Consider the following 25,175-nt stretch of genomic DNA (forward strand, 5'->3'; position numbering starts at 1 on the left):
ATAATTTCTATTTTTTTGAATTTTTGAAGACATGATTTATGACCTAGGACATGGTCAATCTTAGAGAATGTCCCGTGAGCTGATGAGAAGAATGTATATTCTGTGGACTTTGGGTAGAATGTCCTATAGATGTCAGCCATGCCCATTTGTTCTAGCATTCTATTTAGGTCCATTATGTCTTTGTTTATTTTCTGTTTAGAGGATCTGTCCTGTACTGTCAGTGGGGTGTTAAAGTCTCCAGCTATTACAGTATTGTTATCTATCATTTGGTTGAGATCTAGTAGGGTTTGCTTTATGAATCTAGGTGCACCTAGGTTAGGTGCATATATATTGAGTATAGTCATGGCTTCTTGATGAATTGTGCCTTTAATCAGTATGTAGTAGCCATCTTTGTCTTTTATTATTTTTGTTGGTTTGAAAGCTAAGTTATTGGAAATTAAGATTGCCACACCAGCTTTCTTTTGGTTACCATTTGCTCAAAATATCGATTTCCATCCTTTTATTTTCAGTCTAAATGCATCTTTGCAGGTTAGGTGAGTTTCTTGAAGACAGTAGATACTTGGATTGTATTTTTTTATCCATTGGGCCAGTCTATGTCTCTTGAGCGGGGAGTTCAAGCCATTCACATTTATTGAGAAAACTGATAAGTGAGACAGTTTTTTGTTCAGCTTGTTGGGTAGAACTTCATTGTGATGTTTTCTCTCCTGGGCCGTTGTGGTATCTGGAATTTGATCTTTAGCTCTTGAAAAGTTTTACATTCGTGGATCTTTCTTGTGCTGATCCGTGTATAATTCTCTTTTGAGTACTTCTTGGAGGGCTGGTCTTGTCTTGGTGAATTCCCTCAACCTTTGTTTATCTGAGAATGTCTTGATTTCTCCTTCGTATAGAAAACTTAGCTTAGCTGGGTACAAGATTCTAGGCTGGGCATTATTCTGTTTCAGAAGCGTGAAAATGGGGCCCCAACCTCTTCTTGCTTGTAAGGTTTCAGCTGAGAAATCTGGCGTAATTCTGATGGGTTTTCCTTTGTAAGTCACTTGTTTCTTTCTCCTTACAGCTCAGAGAAGTGACTCTTTAGTGGATATTTTGGTCAGCCTGATGACTACGTGGCGTGGTGTTTTCCTATTTGCTATGAATCTCCCAGGGGTCCTTTGAGCGTCTTGAATCTGTATGTCTAGAGTATTGGCAAGGCCTGGAAAATTTTCCTCGATTATGTCTTCAAATAGCTTGTCCAACCCTTGCTTGTTATCTTCTTCACCCTCAGAAATGCCAATAACTCTCAAGTTAGGTTTCTTCACATAATCCCACATTTCTTGAAGACTCAGATCATTTCTCTTACTTTTTCGATCTATCTCTGTGACTGACTTATTTAGTTGGAAGGAGTTATCTTCAATTTCTGAGATTCTTTCCTCTGTTTGATCTACCCTGCTCTTGAGACTTTCCACAGTGTTTTGTAGCTCTCTGAGTGAATTCTTCACTTCTAGGAGTTCAGTTTGGTTTTTCTTCAATATTTCAATTTCTTTACTGAATTTTTCCTCCAAATCCTGTATTTTTTGTGTGTTTTCCTTGTGTTGTTTATCCATTGATTCTTGTATATTATTCAGCTTGTTTATAATCCATAATTGGAATTCTTCCTGTGACATGTTGGTGTTTTGAGTCTGGTTTGTGTCAAATGGTTGGGAGCTGGTATTTCTCTTTGGGGATGAGCTTTCCATTTGATTCTTTGTGCTCTTCGTGTTTTTTCGCTGGGCCCTTCCCATCTAGATTTATCATTGGATCTTTACTTATAGGTTTAGTCTGGTTAACAGGACTCTTTGTGCTCTATTCTTAGGCTGTGAAACAGTCTAGGTATGTTGCTTCTTTTGGCAAGAGGGGGAGACTGTTGTTTATTGTTCAGAGATTTTTCTGTTTCTGTTGGGGGACTTCTTCCGATGGGTCCAATCCTAGAGGATTGGAGTGATCCAGGACCGCTTTGGTGAGTTAGGACACTGTGTTGTGGTCTTTCAGAAGGCAGGCAGGGTCCACACTAATAGTAGACCGAAATTCTCTTTGTTTGTTTGTTTGTTTGTTTCCCTTTGGTTCTTCCTCTATAGGGGAGGTTTCTGACTCTATCTGCCGGCAAGATACTAGCTATGGGGAGAGGACGGTGACTTCGCTTGCTCAGCACCCCAGTTGCTGTAGCTCCCACGGGCAAAAGTCTGTCTTGGCCCAATGTCCCCAGGGATCAGGTTCCACACTCTCGCTTCTGGGGAAGTATTCAGTGTTTACACTTGGGCAGGGATCCTATATAAGGTCCGTGGACCAGGGGAGAGGGCCGTCCAGGGAGCCTCTTGGTACCCTATTGCTCTGCAGTGACTTGGCTGTGGGCCCTAGAGTGGCGATTGCGTGCCTGCAGATCTCCGGCCCTGGGGGTGACTGCTCAGGATCCGGTATGTACCAGAGCCAGGGACCTGGCCCATTCCGAAGCTCACCGTGGGTCCCCAGTTAGAAGGCGAAAAGAGAGGAGAAAGAGAAGAGGAAAAGAAAAAAGAAAAGGAAAGAAAGAAAAGAAAGAGGAGAAAACGAAAGAGAAAAGAAAAAAAAAAGAAGAAAAAGAAAGAAGGAAAAAGAAAAGAAAAAAAAAAAAAGAAAAAAAAAAAGAAAAGAAACGCAAAAAGCCAAACCAAAAAACACCAAAAACGCCAACAAAAATGAACAAAAACAAACTACATAGTACCTCACCACACCGCAAGGCAGAAAGATACACAAATCTGAAGTATATAATTCAGCGACTCAATGTTTTTTTGTTTGTTTGTTTGTTTTACGCCTTAGCACAGCTCCGCCCCTTCACTTCCGCTCGGCTGGGTCCGGAGCGGCCATTAAATGTTTTTGTTTTTACGCCTTAGCACAGCTCCGCCTCTTCACGCCCGCCCGGCTGGGTCCGGAGCGGCCATTAAATGTTTTTGTTTTTATGCCTTAGCACAGCTCCGCCCCTTCACTTCCGCTCGGCTGGGTCCGGAGCGGCCATTAGATGTTTTTGTTTTTACGCCTTAGCGCAGCTCCGCCCCTTCACGCCCGCCCGGCTGGGTCCCGGGGGGTTTCGCAGTGGATTTCAAGATGGCGTCTGCGCGCCTGCACAGCTCCGAGGGTGGTGGGGATCCAACCTCCCCGCTCAAAAAGGCGCGGCAGCCAGAGGCCCAGAGGGCAAAGGTGCCTGCCGAGGCTGTCCGCCGCCGGAAAAAAAAAAGAAAAGAAAAGGAAAAAAAAAACACCCAAAAAAAACAAACACAAACAAAACCCAGAAGAAATTTACCAAGAATAAAATATACAGTTCGGCGAGCCTATTCTTCTTGTTCGTGGTTTTTTTTTTTTTTTTTTTTTGCCTTAGCGCAGCTCTGCCCCTTCACCCCGAGCGCGGCCCCGGCATATCCCGCACTCCTGGCGTTGGTTCAGAGACCAGCGGAGGGTGCCAGGCAGAGAGAGCCGCTCGGCACTTTATGGCTCCCGAGCCGTTTCGCTCTCGCTTTCAAGATGGCGCCTGCAGAGCTCCGGGGCTGGAGGAGACCGGCTCCCCGGCAGGCAGAGACCGCCACTGCCCAGGGGCTGGCGAGCAAGGACGCGCACTGGGGGTCACCGGCTGGAGAACCGCCGAAAAAGGCAGCACGGGCAGAAAGAGCCGCTGGGCACTTTTTGGCTCCCGAGCGGTTTTGCCTTCACTTTCAAGATGGCGCCTGCCGAGCTCCGGGGCTGGAGGGGACCGGCTCCCCGGCAGGCAGAGACCGCCACTGCCCAGGGGCTGGCCAGCAAGGACATGCACCGGGGATGACCGGCTGGAGAACTGCCGAAAAAGACAGCACGGGGTACGACGCTATTTGCTGTCCGGGAGTCTTTTGTGTTTTTCCGCCCTGGGGCAGATCCGTCCCTCCTTGCCAAGCCCTGTCTCAGCTGAGATCCCCCAGGTTCTAAGGTAATTTCGCAAAAAAGCCTGTCTCCAATGCGCCACATATCCCTCAGTGATTCTGCGCTGGCCTGGGTCAGGGCTCTATTCAATTGGGAGCGGAGGGCTAGCCGCTTTCCCGAGAGGCTGCACCCACCCCGGCTGGGGGCGGGTGTATCCGACCCGCGCTCCGCTGGCTAGTGTCTGTCCCGCGTTCCCAATTTTCGTTCACCTCAGACCTCACTCGCTCTGTTTGTCCCACGCTGATTCTCCGTGGATTCACACCGCTGTTCCTGTGTGGGAGCGGTCTTCTAGCGTTGTGGCAGGTCCAGATCGATGCCTTCCTTCCCGGGAGCGCAGATTCAGGCCGTCACCACCACTCCCCTCAATTTTCTATTTCCACATCAGCTTTTTTTCCCCTAAAAACAAGATATAGACAAAGTGGTTCTAAAATCAGAAGATGATCCAGGCCGTGCACGGTGGCTCACACCTGTAATCCTAGCACTCTGGGAGGCCGAGGCGGGTGGATCACTCGAGGTCAGGAGTTCAAGACCAGCCTGAGCAAGAGCGAGACCCTGTCTCTACTAAAAAATAGAAAGAAATTATCTGGCCAACTAAAAATATATATAGAAAAAATTAACCGGGCATGGTGGCGCATGCCTGTAGTCCCAGCTACTCAGGAGGCTGAGGCAGAAGGATTGCTTGAGCCCAGGAGTTTGAGGTTGCTGTGAGCTAGGCTGACGCCACGGTACTCACTCTAGCCCGGGCAACAAAGCAAAACTCTGTCTCAGAAAAAAAAAAAAAAAAAAGTGATCCATTTTAAAACTTTTCTGAACCCCACATCTACTTCAGTTTGTGCCATGTGTTTTTACTTCCTTTTAAGCAGCACTCCAAAGAATTGTCTATACTACTGTAGGGAAGGAAAACTTTTTGTTTGCCTCTCTACCCTTCTAGGTTCTTTGGCTGGTCTACAAATTACATTGGTAGCTTAACAGGTGAAAAACAATTTAAATTACATATATACACATAAGGGAGTCTCGCAAAAATATGAGACTCAAGGAAAAGGCCGGATAATTGAAATTTATATAGCTTCCTGAGCTACAGAATGGAATAAGGGCTGGGGGGGGGGGTGGATTATATGCCAAATAATGGGAAGATGAGGAGAGGAAATGTGTGATTAATAAGAGCTGAGTTATTTTTTAAGTTTTCATTTTAACCTTTCAGCATTTGAGTAGTCCCTCATTTTATGAAATACCCCAAAGTGAATTTGTTTTGACAGTGTTCACCCCACTTTATAAAATTGTAAATGTTTTTAAGAAATAGCAAATATGTTTATATGAAGCTTTCATATGAACATGGTATTTTTGAGGAACATTTGAAAAGGAGGGAGACATGTCTATATCTCAAAAGCAAGTGAGGTAAACAAGTTGTTTGCACTTGAGAGAGAAAGCGTATGGGAGTCCCTGAGAAGATCCATGCAAAGACTTTTGGCTGCGGTTATCCCAAGTACAGTTTTAGCATAAAAGCCCAGCCAGCGTTATGCCTCTCTGGAGAACACTGAATTGGGTTTTCTGGGTATTGCAAAAATACACAGACCCTGAAACAATGTTGACCTCCTCCTACGGACCAAAAGAAGAAATCTTGCCTGCAGTTACTGGGAGTCTATGGAAGCTGAGTTGGAGAGAGATGAAGAGATCCCAGTAAGCTTGTGTGTGCCTATTGCTTCTACTCCCTCCCTACTAACTCAGTCTCTGCTTAGCTTTTTAAGGGAAGTAAATATACATGTTACACCTAACATGGGTATGTGAGATCAGTAATTTCTCTCGGTATTACCTACCCTTCAATATCCACAATGAACAAAACATCAAAAATTTCAATGAAGATGTGCCATGCCGAGCCATATGAGAGCCTGAGGCAAAAGCAAAAATCAGTAATACTAATCCTGTCTGTATTTAAACTTTAATGTTTTGTTTATGGATTTTGGCATTAGTTTTGATTTTTAGAAATATTAAAATAGTATTTATCTTGATTATTGAATGATTTTTTGACACCCACTTAAATTTTAGATCTATGTAGAGAGTATGGTATCATTTTTTTATTTTTTTCTTTTCCTGCCTCCTTTTGGACAAATGAGTATTTTTAGGACTTTATCTCCACTATTAGATTATTGGATTATTAGTTGTACCTGTTTTTTTGTTTGTTTTTTTTTTTTAGTGGTTGTGCTAGAGTTTACAATATGAACTCAAACTCATCTCTTCCTTTAAATATTATATATCTTTGTGTAAAATGTAAGTGTTTTTTTTGTTTTTTTTTTTTTTTGAGACAGGGTTTTGCTCTGTTGCGCAGGCTAGAGTGAAGTAGAGGAATCATAGCTCGCTGCAATCTCAAACTCCTGGGCTCAAGTGATCCCCCTGCCTCAGCCTCTTTGAGTAGCTAGGACAATGGGTGCATACCACCATGCCTGGCTAATTTTTTTTTTTTTTTTAGTTTTTTGTAGAGACAGGGTCTTGCTGCCCAGGCTGGTCTCGAACTCCTGGCCTCAAGCAGTCCTCCCACCTGAGCCTCCCGAAGTGCTACAATTATATATGTGATCCACTGCACCTGGCCTAAAGTATGTCTTTCATAGTTAGACCTGGTGCTGTCATGAACCTCATGATACATTGTTATTATTAATAACTTTTGCTATAAACGGTCAATTCTTTCTTAAAAAATGAGAAAAACATTTTAAATATTTAGTAATATATTTATTGTTTCTGGTACTCTTTAGTCTTTTGAATAGATCCAAGTTTCAAATTGTATCATTTTCCTTTTTACCTAATTACGTCTTCTAATTTTTCTTATGGCAAAGGTATGCTGGAAATGAATTATCTCGCTGTTTGGTAGCTAGTAAAACTTGTGACCTTGAAGGGCTTTCTGGAGATCTTGTCTGCCAGAGTGGCTAAGTTTAGCGTATCCACCCTTGCCCCTGTTTTCCACCTCTGCCTGCAGTGTTGATCACGTGCCTTTCCTGATGCATGACCATGACCTGAGAAGAACAACCAATATCATGGAAGTTCTGCCAGACGCTGCCTTCAGGCACCCTGCCTTCTTTGATTGGACATTTCTGTCGACTCTGAATGCAGGCAGATGGTTTGTAGACCCACAGGTAAGACACATACCCCAGTTCCACAAACCTTTAGTGAATATCTCTTTTGTACAAGATCGTGTGCTGCCCCTGAAGATAAAGGCCGTAGGTGAAGAAGAGCAAGCGTACACACAGTTTCATCCCAGTTTAGTAGCGAGACTATAACATTGGCAGGAGGGCTTTTTCAGTAGTGGAATGAGTCTAAGTGCTGCTTTCTACATTCACCAGAAAAGTCTGAAGACAAACTTGTCTTACGATTCCTTTTACCCAGGCATTTCATAAACTTTTATACTGTGCCTACCGTGTACATAGCATGTTCCTGGGTGAGGCAGACTAGGAAACATATTTATTCTTGATTCCTTCTCCTTGTCATTCAACAGATATTTATTAAGTACCTCCTGAGTACTAGGCACATGGAATATAAAGGTGAATAAGCACATATCCAGCCCTAATGGAGTTCACAGGCTAGTATAAGAAACAGAGAAATACAATATATTGTGATAAGTGCTCAGCTAGAGTTAATTTCAGGTTCTTCAGGAGAATGCAAGAATAATTTCTAACTGAGTCTGAGGGGCATGGATGGGAAATTCTGGAAGGTGATAGATGTATAGACTAATAATGACTGTGGTAAAATGTAAAGCGTGTGCTGTATATAATGTAATTTTGAGGCAAGAATGAATGGTTCCTCTTGAAGAAGTTGGAAAATACTTACTTTATGCAGAAGTACCATTTGAGCTGAAGGAAGATCATTTCTAAGGGGAACTATGGGCCATGATGATGATGTGTTTCAGAAATTACAGTATAGTGGAATAAGAAGGGATGTGTGTGTGCGTGTGTGAAGGAGCAGGGAAGGGCAGAGGGAAGGAGAGAAAGAAGAGAAGGGTGGGAGTAGATGGGAGATAGATTGGGAGAAGAATCTGGAAAACATGTTGAAGAAAGATTATAGGCATGCTTAAATAACAAGTTAGAGAGTTTAGAATTATGTTTGAGTATTTTAAAGTGGACAAAGGGTCAGATTTGCATTCGATGAAGTTATCAAGACTGCCTTCTCATGGTAGATTGAAGAACACAATACGGCGTGTATTTTCCAACTTATCTTACGGCTAGGGGGAGTCATGTGACCTACGTTTTGCCCGATCAGATATACTTATTTGAGAATTTAATTTTGAAAACAAACATCTCAGCAGGATAGACATCAGACATCCATATTGCTAGCATATGTGGCAGCAGAGATAGCTTCATGTGGGGGTCAGCTGTGGTAATAGCTTCTTTATCAGGTAATAGTGTAATAAAGAAAATAACTATTAGAGATTTTTAATTGTATACTTAAGGTGGAAGGGAATTTTGTTTATATTTGATGTTAGTCCTGAGAGCTATTTGGTAATATTTCATGTAAAAATAGGGAAAAGTGAAGAGTTATGTAAGGATGGATGTATCTACCGAGATTCCACTTCAGATTCATTCTATTAACTAGTGCTAACATAAGAGATAGCTGAAAGTAGACTTGTTGCTACTGGAGTTCCTCAGAATATTTGCCCTTGTGGGAGTCATAGCCTATAAATGCTGTTTCCTTATGTGAAAATAATGAGATTACTTTGATATTCCATATTTCAGAGCATATGTAGGCTCTTTACTATGTCTCAACTTTCATAAATACATAGGCACACAAAAACTGGAGGTGCTCCATTAGGATGTATATATTGGATTAGTTAGCCATAGTTGATGTTTTAGCAAATTGTATTCTAGATGAAAAAGCTGTTATCTGATGTATATTGTATGGCTTGTGAAAGTCTTATTAGGATTGTAGAATTAAACTTCTAAAATTGAGTGATAGTTTCATCAGACTGAGATGTTTGATGGAGCAGTAGGGTTGATGAATTTTAATTAACGGATGATTTTTCTCAGTGGTCCTTGTTGTTGAAAAACAACAACAGTAATTTTTCATGTCAGTGGTCATGGTTCCATACCATGTGGGAACTATGACATTTAATATTTAATACTTTTATTAAATATCATCCTCATTTTGGGTTTTCAAAAATTTTCTTCAAAACCATCTCCTCCATCTCCTGTTATGAATGTCTTGGATTATTTGTAAGTGGTAGGGTTGGCTGTATTATTGTAATAAATTTTGGTGGGTATTTGGGGGGATTAAGAGCTCTATTTTAGCATGTTTAGGTGCTTTGCTTATAGTGTTTAGCTATACTATTACTATGGCTACTGAGGAGTGTCCTGAAACCTAGGGCTCAAATATGGTTATTTGGGGGACTTACTTTTAGGTTTGACTGTGGAGCTTTGTTTGCTTTCATGCTGTGTGGTCAGAAGGTGATTTAAAAGATGTTTCATGTGATTTAAAAGTTTTGGAGGTTTGGGTGATTTTTCACAGTGAAGAAATTGGTTGTGAAGATTATTCTAGTGATCCTCATTGGATGGGTATGATTATTGATTAATGATGGTGGTGAATTGATCATTGTTTATTAGTATATTTATTCTTGATATTATTTGTGAAAATCATGTAGTTAATCTGATTGATAATAAAATGAGGACAGATACAGAAGTTCTGGGAGTTGATCCTGGAAGCTTAGCTGAATTCCTGTTTCACCAGCCTAACCAACATTTCTGTGGAACTTTCTTTTATCCTTTTGTGAAAATATAATTCTCAAAATGATAAAAATATTCTCATGCAAATACATCATGATCATGAGGATAAGCTTTATTTAGCACATTAATGAAGGAACAAGCAGGATGACAAAACCCACTCAAAAGAGAAATGGGAGCAAGATGGCCAACTAGAAAACCCTAATGCTCATCCCTTCCACAAAGACAGCCAAAACAATTAATAAAGGAAAAAAACTGAAAAAAAAAAACCAACCCCCCCCAAAACAAAAACCCAAATAATCTGATTTTAAAATGGGCAAATGATATGAATAGCCATTTCTCCAAAGCAGATATACTAATGGCCAATACTGTATGAAAAAATGTTCAGCATCACTAATCAGGGAAATGCGAATCAAAACCACAGTGAGATATCTCACTCGAGTTAAAATAGCTATTATCAAAAGACAAAAAGATACCAGATGCTGGCAAAGACATTGAGAAAAGGAAATGCTAGCGCACTGCTGATGGGAATGTAAATCAGTACAGTCACTATGGAAAACAGTATGGAGGTTCCTCAAAAAACAAAAAATAGATCTGCCATATGATCCAGCAATCCCACTCCTGGACGTATATCCAAAAGAAAGGGAATTAGTATGTGGAAGAGATATCAGCATGACCATGTTTGTTGCAGCACTATTCACAATAGCCAAGATATGGAGTCAACCTAAGTGCCCATTAACAGATGACTGGATAAAGAAAATGAGGTATCTATACTGAAAAGAATACTATTCAGCCATAAAAGAAAATGAAATCCTAACATTTACAGCAACATGGATGAAACTGGAGGTCATTATGTTAAGTGAAATAAGCCAGGTACAGAAAGACCATTGCCATGTTCTCACGCATATGTGGGACCTAAAAAAGTTGATTTTCGTGGAGGTAGAGAGCAGAATGATGGTTACCAGAGTCTGGGAAGTGTGTAGAGTAGGAGTGAAGAGAGGTTGGTTAATGGATCTAAACACATAGTTAGATCTATGGAATAAGTTAATAGTATTTGATAGTACAGTAGGGTGACTATGGTCAACAACAATTTATTGTATATTTTAAAAGAGCTAAAATAGAAGATTTGAAATGTTCTGAACATGAAGAAATGATAAATGTTTGAGGTGATAGATATCCCAGTTACCTTGATTGGATCATTATACATTGTATGCATTTATCAAAGTATCACATGTACCCCATAAATATGTACAAATTATTGTGTATCAATAAAAATTTTTTAATTTAAAAAAATTTAAAAGAGAAGTGAGATACCAACCTGCCTAATCTCCAGACAGATCCTAATTTAATAGCCTGAGTAGGTATTTAGCACAACCTCACTCTGATTATACAGCAGAGAACCTTACGTGTGTTAACTGACCCTTCTTACTACATCTATGTAAATTAATAAAGCCAAATAACACAAAATCTAGAGTTTCATTTTTAATAGTCCGTATCATCTGGAGATCTTTTTAACACTACTATTTACAAAATAAAAAATTCATCTTCATCAGGTTTCATCTGTATACCTGTAAATGTAGGCAGAACATCTCTCCTTTTCCTGACAGGCTATGACCTTCCTTACTACCTGTAGTGCTGAGACAATGTACGACAGATACCAGACTAGGAAGGCTTATAGGCATTGATTACAAATATCAGTTATACCTGGGTCCTGCATGGGGACAGGCGGCTTGTTATTCTGATGGAATGGAACATATTCTTGAATTTGATCCTTTAGTTATGGCCTTGATTGCATAATAAATTTTTCCAATTAATATCCCAGTGATAAGGAGGGCAGATTTTTATCGAACCTATGCAGATAACTACATTGCTGTGAAAAGTAGAGATGCAGTAAAAATATGTGTTCCTGAATTCTGAGGAGTCAGTGAGACAAGACACTAAATACAAAGAATGTTTTGCCAAGAATAATATAGGAGATAGAGAAAGATTAAGAGAAAAAAAGCCTTTCTTACATCAGAAAATAGAATGTTAAAAACAATACCAACAAAATTCCAAAATGAATAACAGTGATTAGATTGCTCTCATCAGTTCATTCCATCTGGCATAGTTAATATCCTGCTATATCTTGAGTTATCAGTCTGCTTTTACAAAATCATCTGCTCCAGATCTAAAATGTAACTTTGGAAATCTTGACTCGATCACCTAATACAGATTGATTGACATCTACTTGAAGTGGCAATGTCAGCTTACACTGGAAGCCTGTTTGCATGAATTTATTCCTTGCCATATCAGTACATAAGGGTATCTGTCACAGTCCCTTCAACCAAGATTTTGGGTCCATCGTTTCCATTTTCTGGTCTGTGTCTTATAGAAGAGACCTTCAGACAAGAACAGGAATAAATTATGATAATAAAACTGATTTAGTTTGGTTAAATTGCTACAGTAAGCAACAATATCAGAAAGGAGAAAAAATATTAATAGAATATAATATGTAACTATTTTAAAAGGATTTGGTCTGTTTCCCTTGAGGATGAGAATGTATTATGGGCAGTGACAATATTAATAGATCTCCTGGTACTTCCAGTTTATCCTTTAAAATTAAAAAATATTCATCCTAGCTCTCTGGGAGGCCGAGGTGGGCGGATCGTTTGAGCTCAGAAGTTCGAGACCAGCCTGAGCAAGAGCGAGACCCCATCTCTACTAAAAACAGAAAGAAATTATATGGACAGCTAAAAATATATATAGAAAAAATTAGCCGGGCATGGTGGTGCATGCCTGTAGTCCCAGCTACTCGGGAGGCTGAGACAGGAGGATCGCTTGAGCCCAGGAGTTTGAGGTTGCTGTGAGCTAGGCTGACGCCACGGCACTCACTCTAGCCCGGGCAACAGAGTGAGACTCTGTCTCAAAAAAAAAAAAAAAAAAAAAAAAATTAAAAAATATTCAAACTCTGAAACTTATTCGTAGTATTACTTCATCTACATAATATCATAATATTAACTGGGAATATGAAGTTTCCCTTTTTATATTTTACATCTCCAGTCATATTGCAGGCTTAATAAATGGGAAGTTTTTACAATAATGTCAAGATATATAGGAAACAAGGACATTTCTACTTCTGGCTGTGAAAGTTTAACAGGGAACGGACATATCCTCCTGCCACAAACAACCAGAAAAACAGATAAAATATATGAAACAATAATTCTCAGGTATTGGACAACAGGCAGTGCAGAACTGTGATCCATGAGAGAAGGCAGTAAATAGGAGAGTCTTATACTTGCCATTATATTCTGCCTGGAGACACTTTCCATCGAACAGGGAGGAGGATATGTTAGGCATGGCTGTCTTATGGAATTGAGTAGAGACAGATTGAATTTCAGGGAGGTTAAGGTGGATGGAATTTTCAGAGAAGAATATAAGAAGGAGAGAGCTCTTCAGAGAAAGGACTCCAGAAATCTGCCTAGGGGTCTGCTTGAGTATATTGCTTATATCTAAGTTACATACGTGTAGGGCTCCGCTCCACAAGGCTCAGCACAGTACTACGAGAGAGCTTTCTTTAAGTTGAACTATTCCAAGAGCTCACATAAGTCTGGAAGATACTCAAATTCTTACTAGCCAAATTGAAGAGAGACTTTGTCGGACATCTGGAGCATTCAGTAAAAACCCTGGAAAGGTTGTATCTCAGTAATAGGGCTAAACTAGCCTACCTTAAAAGCTATCTTAGACTCACTCAAAAAAAAAAAAATCAAACTGATTGGCTAGTAATTTACATACCTGCCAAAACAAACATCAGCATACTTTAAAGGAAAACATTGGTATTGAGATCTCCAACAGTATAAAAGTCACCATGGTTAGCATCCAATAATAAAATTACTAGGTGTACAAAGAAGCAGGAAAATGTAGCTTAAAACTAGGAGGAAAAACTCATTTTAAAAAGACCCAGAAAAGATAGCTGATGGAATTATCAAAAAGGGACTTTTCAAAAGCTATTACAAGACATGAACAGAAATTTTCAAAAGAAGATAGACTAATGGCCAAAGAAACATATGCAAAAATGCTCAACATCTCTAATCATCAGGAAAATGCAAATCAAAACCACAATGAGATATCACTTAACTCCAGTGAGAATGGCCTTTATCAAAAAGTCCCATAACAACAAATGTTGGCTTGGATGCGGAGAAACAGGAACACTCATACACTGCTGGTGGGACTGCAAACTAGTGCAACCTCTGTGGAAAGCAATATGGAGATAGCTTAAACAGATACAAGTAGACCTATCATTTGATCCAGCAATCCCATTATTGGGCATCTACCCAAAAGAACAAAAGACATTCTATAACAAAGATATCTGCACCCGAATGTTTATAGCAGCACAATTCACAATTGCGAAGATGTGGAAACAACCCAAATGCCCATTAATACATGAGTGGATTAATAAAATGTGGTATATGTATACCATGGAGTGCTACTCAGCTATAAGAAACAATGGTGATATAGCACCTCTTGTATTTTCCTGGAAAGAGCTGGAACCCATTCTACTAAGTGAAGTATCCCAAGAATGGAAAAATAAGCACCACGTGTACTCACCATCAAATTGGTTTCACTGATCATCACCTAAGAGCACATTTAGGAATAACATTGATCGGGTGTCGGGCAGATGTGGGTGGGGGAGAGGATGGGTGTATACATACATAATGAGTGCGATGCGCACTGTCTAGGGGATGGACACGTTTGAAGCTCTGACGGGGGGGGAGGGGCAAGGGCAATATACGTAACCTAAACTTTTGTACCCCCACAATATGCTGAAATAAGAATAAAAATATATATATAAAGCATTAAAAAAAATGGTGAACTGATACCTCTTGTATTAACCTGGATGGAACTGGATACCATTCTTCTAAGTGAAGTTCACAAGAATGGAAAAACAAACACCATATGTACTCACCATTAAATTGGAACTAATCAATCAACACTTCTGTGCACATATGGAAATAACATTCATCAGAAATCAAGCAGGTTGGTGGGGGGGAGGAGGGGATGGGTAAATTCACACCTATTGGGTACAATGTACACTATCTGGGTGATGGGCACACTTAAAACTTTGACTCAAACAGTACAGAAGCAATTTATGTAACCAAAATGTTTACATAATATTCTGAAACAAAATTTTTAAAAAAGTCATTACAGATGTATTAAGGATTTAAAGGAAAACAACATAATGAGAGATACGTAAAATATAAAAAAGAACCAAATAGAATTTCTAGAACTGAAAAACCATATTTGAAATTAAAAATCGACAGGATATTCATGAAAAATATTGGTCTGTGGTTTTCTTGTAATGTTATCATCTGGATTTGGTACTGGGGTAATTCTGGCCTTATAAAATGAGTTGGAAATACTCTATCCTCTTACTTCCTGGAAGAGAATGTGTAGAAGTGGTATTATTTTTTCTTAAGTGTTTGGTGAAATTTAACAATGAACATACCTGGGCCTGGAGTTTTCTTTGTTGGAAGGTTTTTACTTATAAATTCAATATCATAATGGATACAGAGCATTCAGTTTATCTCTTCTTGAGTGATTGCTTATAGTTTGTCTTTTGAGGAATTGACTTATATCATCTAAGCTGTCGAATTTGTGGACATGGAGTTGTTTATAACATTTATTATTTTTAAATGATTATGGGGTCAGTGGTAATGTTCCCTCTTTCATTCTTGCTTTCGGTAATGTATGTTTCTTTCTCTCCCTGCTCCCTCCCACTCTTTTCAGCTGGCTGAAGATATATCAAGTATATTGATCTTATTGGAGAAACAGTGATTGGTTTCATTGTTTTTCTACCTTTAATTTCATTGACTTCTGTTCAAATCTTTATTTCCTTTCTTTTGATTTGTTTGTATTTGATTTTTTTTAGTTTGCTAAGGTGCTGATTTTAGATTTTTTCTATTATAAGCATTTAATACTACATATATTTAATACCTTTAAGCACTATTTCAACTTCATCTTGCAGATTTTGATATGTTGCATTTTAATTTAATTTAATTTTATTTTATTTATTTATTTATTTATTTTTATTTTTTTTTTGACAGAGTCTCACTCTGTTGCCCAGGCTAGAGTGAGTGCCATGGCGTCAGCCCAGCTCACAGCAACCTCAAACTCCTGAGCTCAAGCGATCCTCCTGTCTCAGCCTCCCGAGTAGCTGGGACTACAGGCATGCGCCACCATGCCCGGCTAATTTTTTCTATATATATTTTTAGCTGTCCATATAATTTCTTTCTATTTTTAGTAGAGATGGGGTCTCGCTCTTGCTCAGACTGGTCTCGAACTCCTGAGCTCAAACGATCCACCCACCTCGGCCTCCCAGAGTGCTAGGATTACAGGCGTGAGCCACCGCGCCCGGCCTATTTATTTTTTTTGAGACAGAGTCTCACTCTGTTGCCCGGGCTAGAGTGCCGTGGCATCAGCCTAGCTCACAGCAACCTCAAACTCCTGGGCTCAAACAATCCTCCTGCCTCAGCCTCCCGAGTAGCTGGGACTACAGGCGTGCACCACCATGCCCAGCTAATTTTTCTATATATATTTTAGATGTCCATGTAATTTTTTTCTATTTTTAGTAGAGACAGGGTCTCGCTCTTGCTCAGACTGGTCTTGAACTCCTGAGCTCAAACAATCCACCTGCCTCGGCCTCCCAGAGCGCTAGGATTACAGGCATGAGCCACCGCGCCCGGCCTTGCATTTTAATTTTTATTGAAAATATTTTAAAATTTCACCTAAGCCTTCTTCCTTGACCCATAGGTTATTTAGAAGTTTTTCTTCAAATTTCCAAATATTTGTGGATTTTCCAGATATCTTCTTAGTGATTTCTAGTTTAATTCTGTTGTTGTCTGAGTGCATACTTTATATGATTTCTATTTTATATTTATTAAGGTTTGTTTTATGGTTCACAATATGGTCTGTCTTGATGAATGTTCCAAGTGCACATGAGAAGAATCTATATTCTGCAATTGTTGGATAGAATGTTTTGGAAATGTCATTAGGTCAAAAATGTTGTTTGAGTTGTCTTTATTCTTATGAATCATCTGCCTGCTTGTTCTATCAATTACTGAGAGAGGAGTGATGGAGTCTCCAACCATAATTGTTGATTTATTTATTTTTCCTTTTAGGTCTATCAGTTTTCACCTCATACATTTTGAAGCTTGGTTAACAACATACACATTTAGGATTTTTATGTCTCCTTAGAGAATTTACTCCTTCTTCATGATGTGTCAGAGATGGAATAATGGCCTCCCAAAGATGTCCATGCCCTAAATCTTGGAACCTGTAAATATGTTACCATACATGGTAAAAAAGATCTTTGCAATTGTGATTGAGGTTATAGAACTTTAGATGAGCAGCGTATCCCGGATTATCTGGATGTGTCCAGCCTAGTCACATTGAGTCCTTAAAAACAGAGAGCCTTTCCTAGATTTGGCCAGAGAAATGCAGCAATGGAGAAGCGGCAGGAGAGATTTGAAACATGAGAGGGACTCAGCACTCATTGCTGGTTTTGAAGATAGAGGGAGTCTATGAGCCAACGAATACAGGTGGCCACTAAAAGCTGGGAATAGCCTTTAGCTGACAGACAACAAGGAAATGGGGTCCTCAGTTCTACAACCATCAGGAACTGAATTCTGCTAGCACTGTGAATGAACATGAAATGGATCCTCCCCTAGAGACTCCAGAATGGAACACAGGCCTGCCAGCACCTTGATTTTAGCTAAGTGAGGCCCATACGGGACTTCTAGCCTACAAAACTATAGGCCATTTTTATTTTTTTAAGCCACTAAGTTTGTGGTAATTTGTTACTGCAGCAATAAAAAACTAATTGTAGTTGGGCACAGTGGTCCATACTTGTATCCCAGCTACTCGGGAAGCCTAGGTGAAAGGATCGCTTGAGCCCTGGAGTTTGAGACCAGCCTGGGCAACATAGTGACACCTGTCTCAAAAAAAGGGGGGAAACTAATCATAATATAATGCCCCTCATTTTCCACAATAAAAGAAATGGGCCAGTCCCATCCAAATTGGTGCAAAGACATTATTTCATTCCTTTTTGTGGCTGAGTAGTAAGTACTCCATGATTTTTTTTTTTATCCACTCATGAATTGATGGGCTCTTAGGTTGCAGTTGTGAATTACACTGCTATAAACATTTGAGTGCAGGTGTCTTTTTGATAACATGACTTCTTTTCCTTTGGCTAGATACCCAGTAGTGGAATTTCTGGATCAAATAGTAAGTCCACATTTATTTCTTTGAGGACTCTCCATACTGTGTTCCATAGAGGTTGTGCTAATTTTCAGTCCCACCAACAGTGTAAAAACTTCTGTTGTCTTTTGCCCACTTTTTGATGGGGTTGTTTGTTTTTTTCTTGGTGATTTGTTTGAGTTCTTTGCAGATTCTGGATAGTAGCCCTTTTTTGGATGTATAGTTTGCAGATATTTTCTGCCATTCTGTAGGTTGTGTATTCACTCTGTTGATTATTTCCTTTGCTGTGCAGCTTTTTTAATTTAACTAGGTCCCATTTATTTATTCTTTTATTGCTGTATTTGCCTTACATTTGCCTAGTCATAAATTCTTTGCCTAGGCCAATGTCTAGAAGTTTTTTCCTACTTTGTCTTCTAGAATTTTTATGGTTTCATACTTTACATTTAAATCTTTTATCCATTTTGAATTAATTTTTGCATATGGTGAGAAATAGGTGTCCTGTATCATTCTTCTGCATGTGCCTACGCAGTTTTCCCAGCACCATTTATTGAATAGGGCTTCCTTTCCCCAGTGTAGTTGTCTGCTTTGTCAAAGATCAGTTGGTTGTAGGTAGATAGTTTTATTTCTGGGTTCTCTATTCTGTTCCATTGGTCTGTGTCTATACTTCCATACCAATACCATGCTGTTTTGGTTATTATAGCTTTGCATAATTTGAAGTCACGTAATGTGATACCTCCAGATTTCTTCTTTTTGCTTAAGATTGCTTTGGCTATTCAGGCTGTTTTTTGGTTCAAAATGAAGCTTAGAATTATTTTTTCTAGATCTGTGAAATATGACATTGGTGTTTTGATGCGGATTGCATTGAATCCGTAAATCACTTTGGGCAGTTTTAATAATGTTGATTCTACCAATCCATAAGCATGGGATGTTTTTCTATTTGTTTATGTCATCTGTGATTTCTTCCATCACTGTTTTGTAGTTCTCCTTGTAGAGATCTTTCACCTCCTTGGTTAAGTATATTCCTAGGTATTTTATTTTCTTTGTAGCTATATTATACATGGTATTTGGTCCTTGATTTGACTCTCCACTTGACTGTTATTAGCATAGAGAAATGCTACTGATTTGTGTACATTAATTTTATACCCTGAGACTTTGCTGAATTTATTTCTCAATTCAAAGAGTCTTTTGGTGGAGTTGTTAGGGTTTTCTACATACAAAATCATATTATCAGCAACCAGGGCTAGTTTGACCTCCTTTTCCCAATTTGGATACTCTTTATTTCTTTCTCTTGCCTGATTACTCTGGCTAGGATTTCCAGTACTATGTTGAATAGAAGTGGTCACAGTTGGCACCCTTGTCTTCTTCCAGTTCTTAGCGGTAATGCTTTCAACATTTCCTCATTCAGTGTGATGTTGGCTGTGGGTTTGTCATATATGGCTTTCATAATGTTGGGGTATGTTCCTTCTATGTGTAGGATCATTTTGCAACGTATTGAATTTTAAGTTGGTGGTGTTTTTCTCTCAACACTTTAAATATTTTACTCCACTCTCTTCTTGCATGTGGTTTCTGAGGAGAAGTCAGATGAGGCATTTATCCTGGTAGGGTTTCTCTAAGCTTCCTGGATCTTTAGTTTGGTGTCTGACATTAATTTGGGGTAAATTCTCAGTCATGATTGTTTCAAATATTTCTTCTTTTCTTTCGTCTCCTTTTGATATTACCATTACACATATGTTACACCTTTTGTACAATAGTTATCCCACAGTTCTTGGATATTCTGTTTTGATTTTTTTCAGTCTTTGTTCTGTTTTCTTTTCAGTTGTAGAAGTTTCTATTGATAGATCCTCAAGTTCAGAGCGTTTAGCCATGTCCAGTCAACTAGAAAGCCCATTAAAGGCATTCTTTATTTTTGTTACAGTGTGTGTTTGTTTTTTTTATCTACAGCATTTCATTTAAGTTGGTTCTAAGGATTTCCATCTTTCCACTTACATCATCCATCTGTCCTTGTATGCTGTCTCCTTTATCTAGTTTTTAGTCCTTAGCATATTAATCATTGTTATTTTAAATTCTTGGTCTGATGATTCCAACATCTCTGCTATGTCTGGTTCTACTGAAGAGACCTCTCTGAAAGGCAGAGGTCTTTCAAGTTGTGGTGTTTTTTTGTTTGTTTGTTTGTTTGTTTTTTGCCTTTTAGTATGCCTTGTAATTTTTTCTTAATAATCGGATGTGGTTTACCTGGTAAAAGGAACTGCTATAAACAGGCTTTTAGTAATGTGGTCAGGTGTTAGGGGGAGAGGAAGTGTTCTATAGTCATATAATTAGGTCTCAGTCTTCATGAGCCTTTTCCTCTGTGCTGCAAACTTCACAAGTGCTTCTGTGTTTCCCCACCTTCCCACCCCCTTAGGTGGGGCAAGATGGCTAGAGTAGGCTAGAGTTGGGTAATTCCCTTCTTCCTGCTCAGTTAGGCTCTGATAAAACCCCAGCAGGTTCGGCTGTGGTTAAACAGTTTCTCCTGACTGCAGGCCTTGTTAAGAAGCAGAGTGCTCTGGTGTATCTCAGAACAATTCCTTTTCCTTCTCCCTGCCAAAAACATAAGGGGATTTTTCTCCAATATGTTTGAAAACCTGATAAAGCTCCTGGAGCTAAAACTCTTGCAAAAGTGTGGGGGGCCCTCCTTTGACTGCATCCCCCTTGAGTTTTTAACTCTCAGACTTGTCAACACTAAGCCTCTAGCAATTGCAGTTTAGGTTTTCCTACCCTAGCACTCTATGGTTTCCACTTATGGGTCTCATTCCAGTAAGCTGTGACTCCCCTTTTTTCACTTGCTTGTCTCTCTAATCTTGTGGGCAGCAGTTTTCCCTGTGTCCTCACCTCCCTTTCAGATCCAAAAGGAGTTGCTGATTTTTCATTCTGTTCAACTTTTTACTTGTTAGGATGGAGTGGCATCTTCTAAGCTCCATACATGTGGAACCAGAAAGTCTATTTGGTTACTTTTTGAATCAATATAGTAATGTCCATATCAGCTATAATTTGATAATGTGCAGTAGAATTTCTGAGGCTTCTAAAAATAATTTTTCTGCAGTACATTTCTTCTGATGGCTCTTTTTGCACAGTAGATTCCTAACATTTAAATTTATAGGGGAAATGCCATAGAGAAGAAAGAAGTGTTCTGACAATGGTCTCAAAGTAATAGTTTTATGTTGAGAAATGGAACAGAACTAAGGATTGTTAGAAATTTCTACTACTTGAGTGGTTTTAGTAGTCTGAGTGACCTGATATTTTATGGTAATGGGATTAGTGGTAGATGTAGTGGCACCCATATTAACAAGAAAACTGTATTGTTGATCATCTGGAGTTACAGATTGTTTTCACCAGAATTATCTGTTCAGTGGTAATGCTTTCCTTGACATGGACCATTGTACAGATGTTGAATAATTGTCCTTCTGTTTCTTAACCAATATTATTTATACATTGTCTTTTCCAATAATCTTTCTACTGGTGATATCTCTACACATGGGCATAGAGAACGAAGGACCTTTTCATTTTATTATTATATGAGGAACTAGATGTTTTTTATCTGGAGAACCAGAAGTTTGTTTTCATTTCTACCTTTTTACTTCCTAGGGTTTTTTGAAAACGTTCAACCACATGTTGGATATAGTTTAAACAGGCATTGTCACATTCTGGTTTATTTTTCTGATTAAGTCTCCTATTGTATATGAAAAAAAAAGAGGTTCAATTTACTTCAGATTTAAATCTACCCCATAATACTATTTAAAGCTTGCTGGAGTCTAGTTTTACACTCTCCTATTGATTGATCTTTATCCTTTTTGCTATTTTGAATATTTGGTCTTGTGTTGGTCTCTCCTTTCCTGTTCTTTTAACAATTTTTCTCACAAGAAGATTTAACAATTAAGTGAACCAATTTGTCTGGATCTGGTAGTTTCTAACAAAATCTTGAATTCTGAAGCAAATTTCTATTTTCCTGAGAATTAAGAAAACCCTTAGTTGTAGTCCTCAACTCAGATCTAGATCATGGTACAATTCAAATTCTATGATATGCTTTCTGGTTTAGCAATTTTCTGGGGGCTATTGTACAATGTGATTGTTTCTTTCCTGAGAAAAACATGAGAAAGGGCAGCTTTGTTGAGCCTAAGAAATATTGATTTATAGAAATGCCCCATATATTTTTAGAGACAGATATGATTTCAGAAGTCTTGCAAGGCTTTGCTCTAAAGGAAAATGTAACCGTGTTAGTTCACATATCAAAAGCTGCCTTGCACCTCTCACAAAAATCAAATCACGGTGGATAACAGACTTAAACCTTAGGCGTGATACAATCAGAATTCTAGAAGAAAATGTAGGAAAGACTCTTACAGACATTGGCCTAGGCAAAGAATTTATGAAGAAGACCCCCAAGGCAATCACAGCAGCAACAAAAATAAATGAATGGGACATGATTAAATTAAAAAGCTTCTGCACAGCCAAAGAAACAGTCCAGAGAATAAACAGACCACCTACAGAATGGGAAAAAATTTTTGCATACTACACATCAGATAAAGGACTGATAACAAGAATCTATTTAGAACTCAGGAAAATCAGCAAGAAAAAATCAAGCAACCCTATCAAAAAGTGGGCAAAGGACATGAATAGAAATTTTTCAAAAGAAGATATAAAAATGGCTAACAAACATATGAAAAAGTGTTCAACATCTCTAATCATCAGGGAAATGCAAATCAAAACCACAATGAGATATCACTTAACCCCAGTGAGAATGGCCTTTATCAAAAAAACCCAAAACAACACATGTTGGCGTGGGTGTGGAGAGACAGGAACACTAATACACTGCTGGTGGGACTGCAAACTAGTGCAACCTCTGTGGAAAGCATTATGGAGGTATCTTAAACAGATTCAAGTAGACCTGCCATTTGACCCAGCAATCCCATTACTGGGCATATACCCAAAGGAAAAAAGGTCATTCTGTAACAAAGGCACGTGTACCCAAATGTTTATAGCAGCACAATTCACAATAGCAAAGATGTGGAAACAACCCAAATGCCCATCAATACATGATTGGATTAGTAAACTGTGGTATATGTATACCATGGAATACTACTCAGCTATAAGGAATGATGAAGATACAACATCTCTATGGTTCTCCTGGAGAGAGTTGGAACCCATTATATTAAGTGAAGTATCCCAAGAATGGAAAAACAAGCATCACATGTACTCACCAGAAAATTGGTTTCCCTGATCATCACCTAAATACAAATCTGGAAACGACACCAATTGGACATCAGACTGAGGTGGGGGGTGGGGGAGGGGATGGGGGTATGCCTACACAATGAGTGCATTGCGCACCGTTTGGGGAGTGGTAACACTTGAAGGTGCTGACTCGGGAAAGGGGGGGTGGGGAAAAAAATATGAAACTATTGTTTTTAACTTGCACTGTTCACTTAATAATTTATCATGAATATTTCCCATATTATTTCATATCATTGTACAAGAAATAATGTATACATTATGAGGACATACTGTATCTAACAAGATATACTGTTAGACTCTTTGATTCTGTAAAATTAAATAAAAAAAATAATAAAAAAAAATAAAATAAAATATCTCTAACCTTTAAAAAAAAAAAAAAAAAGAGGGCTCAAAGGCAATAAAAAAAAAAAAAAAAGCTGCCTTGCCTCAGGAGGGCGTCTCAATGGTGAGTAGCAGCTGCATTCCAAGGTGATCATTGCAATCCGGGTCTTTGGCTCTCACCTGTTTTGAAAGACAAAGCAGGTCTTGCCTAGAGCCATAGGATGCCAGAGCTGATCAACAAAGACAGGCCACTGGAGATGAGAGCTGATCAAACAGATATGCTCCTGCCCGAGCCAGGCCCAGACGGAACCATGCGGTTAAAGTAAATAGCATAAGGGACAGCTCATGCTTGACTTCTGAAATCTCTGTTCTAATACACAATAACCAGAGCCACGATGTCTCTGTTTTTGCTAAAGTAATAGCCTTATCATAAAACTTAGAAGTTTGCCCTAAGAAGATTTTATAACTCATTGTTCACCTAGATAGAGTTAGTTAAAGGATCTGTAGTAGCCTTTTAGAAGGCTTTGACCCTAAACCAAACTACCTATCACTATGTAAATCTTGTTACCTTTGGCAACCAAAAACCTATACCTACACTATAAGTATCTGTGTAAAACTTCAGTCTGGGTTGCATTTCTGCAGGAAGAGATGTAACCTTCCAGGCACCCTGCTTTGTCTATCTTCATAAATCTTGACTTTATAAACTATATCTTTGGCTCTCTGTGTTATTTGTATTTCTGTTTCCTACTACTTTTTCATCCTTTGCGAAGACCCCTGTCTGAGGGACCCGAACTTTTGCTGGGAGTGTAGCTAACTCCCCACACAGCTTGTTTAGGAGGTCAAGGGAAGGAGGAAAAGAAATAGAAAGGATGTGAATGAGAATGCAGATAAAGTTGTGTAGAGAAAGAGAGATGACTTGGGTCTTAAAATGTGAGGTAATTACTGCTTCCTTCTCCTGAGAGGTTGCCTTTAATCACTGCTTTCACCCACAAATGATTTAAAATTGTCAATTGATGATAAAAGTAGCCATCTGTTAAATTTAATAATGCAAACATATGTATGGTTTGCTATGTGTTAGGTGAAATTCTGTGCATTGCAGAGAGTATATGACAGTTCCTGCCGTGAGGGAGTTGCACTCTAGTAGAGTCAATAGAGAGTGAGGGAACTAATGTGAATTGTGCACTTTTCTATGTATCAGACATTCTCCCAGACTTTGCAAATATTTTATCACATTTAACCCTCAGAATAATCCTAAGAAATATATAGATTAGTCTTCCCTTCCTCCATTCGTAATTTGGGCAGTGAAGACACTGAGAATTTAAATGGTTTTACCAAGGTTGCACAGCAAGAAGAATAGTGAGCCAGGGTTTGAGCTTTAATCTAAGACAGGTACAAATAACTATAGAAGGCAGAATGAGACATACAATTGCAGAGGCATAAAATGGGCCAGTGGGGCTTAAAGCCATCAGTGTCTTTAGTTAAGGAATATTTAAGGAAAGCTTTATGATAGAGATAGCATTTAAACTGGGCTTTTCAGGTTGAGGGTAGGATTTTAACAGGTGGATATGGCAAGAAAGGCAAGTGGAAGAGGTAGAGCTGGGACTGAATTCAGTTGAAGCCAAAGCACGTGTTTTTTTTATTACACAAGTTAAAACAGTGAGCGCACATGTAGAAAGCCAACATAACTGAAAAGGGAGGTATTATCTTGAGTTACGGAAGAAAAGGCTG

The 25,175-nt window shown here is 39.0% G+C and overlaps 1 protein-coding gene across 1 annotated transcript in view; it reads left to right on the forward strand.

Annotated features, from left to right (window-relative positions):
- GDPD4 (glycerophosphodiester phosphodiesterase domain containing 4) overlaps positions 1–25,175 on the forward strand; it is a 120,062-nt gene that overhangs the window by 69,437 nt on the left and 25,450 nt on the right. Inside the window, exon 11 of the mRNA XM_069470484.1 lies at positions 6,902–7,058. Within this exon, the coding sequence (XP_069326585.1) occupies positions 6,902–7,058 (157 nt within the window). The remainder of the gene's footprint in view (positions 1–6,901; positions 7,059–25,175) is intronic.

Source organism: Eulemur rufifrons, chromosome 6, assembly GCF_041146395.1.
Source record: "Eulemur rufifrons isolate Redbay chromosome 6, OSU_ERuf_1, whole genome shotgun sequence".
Taxonomy (NCBI): Eukaryota; Metazoa; Chordata; class Mammalia; order Primates; family Lemuridae; genus Eulemur; species Eulemur rufifrons.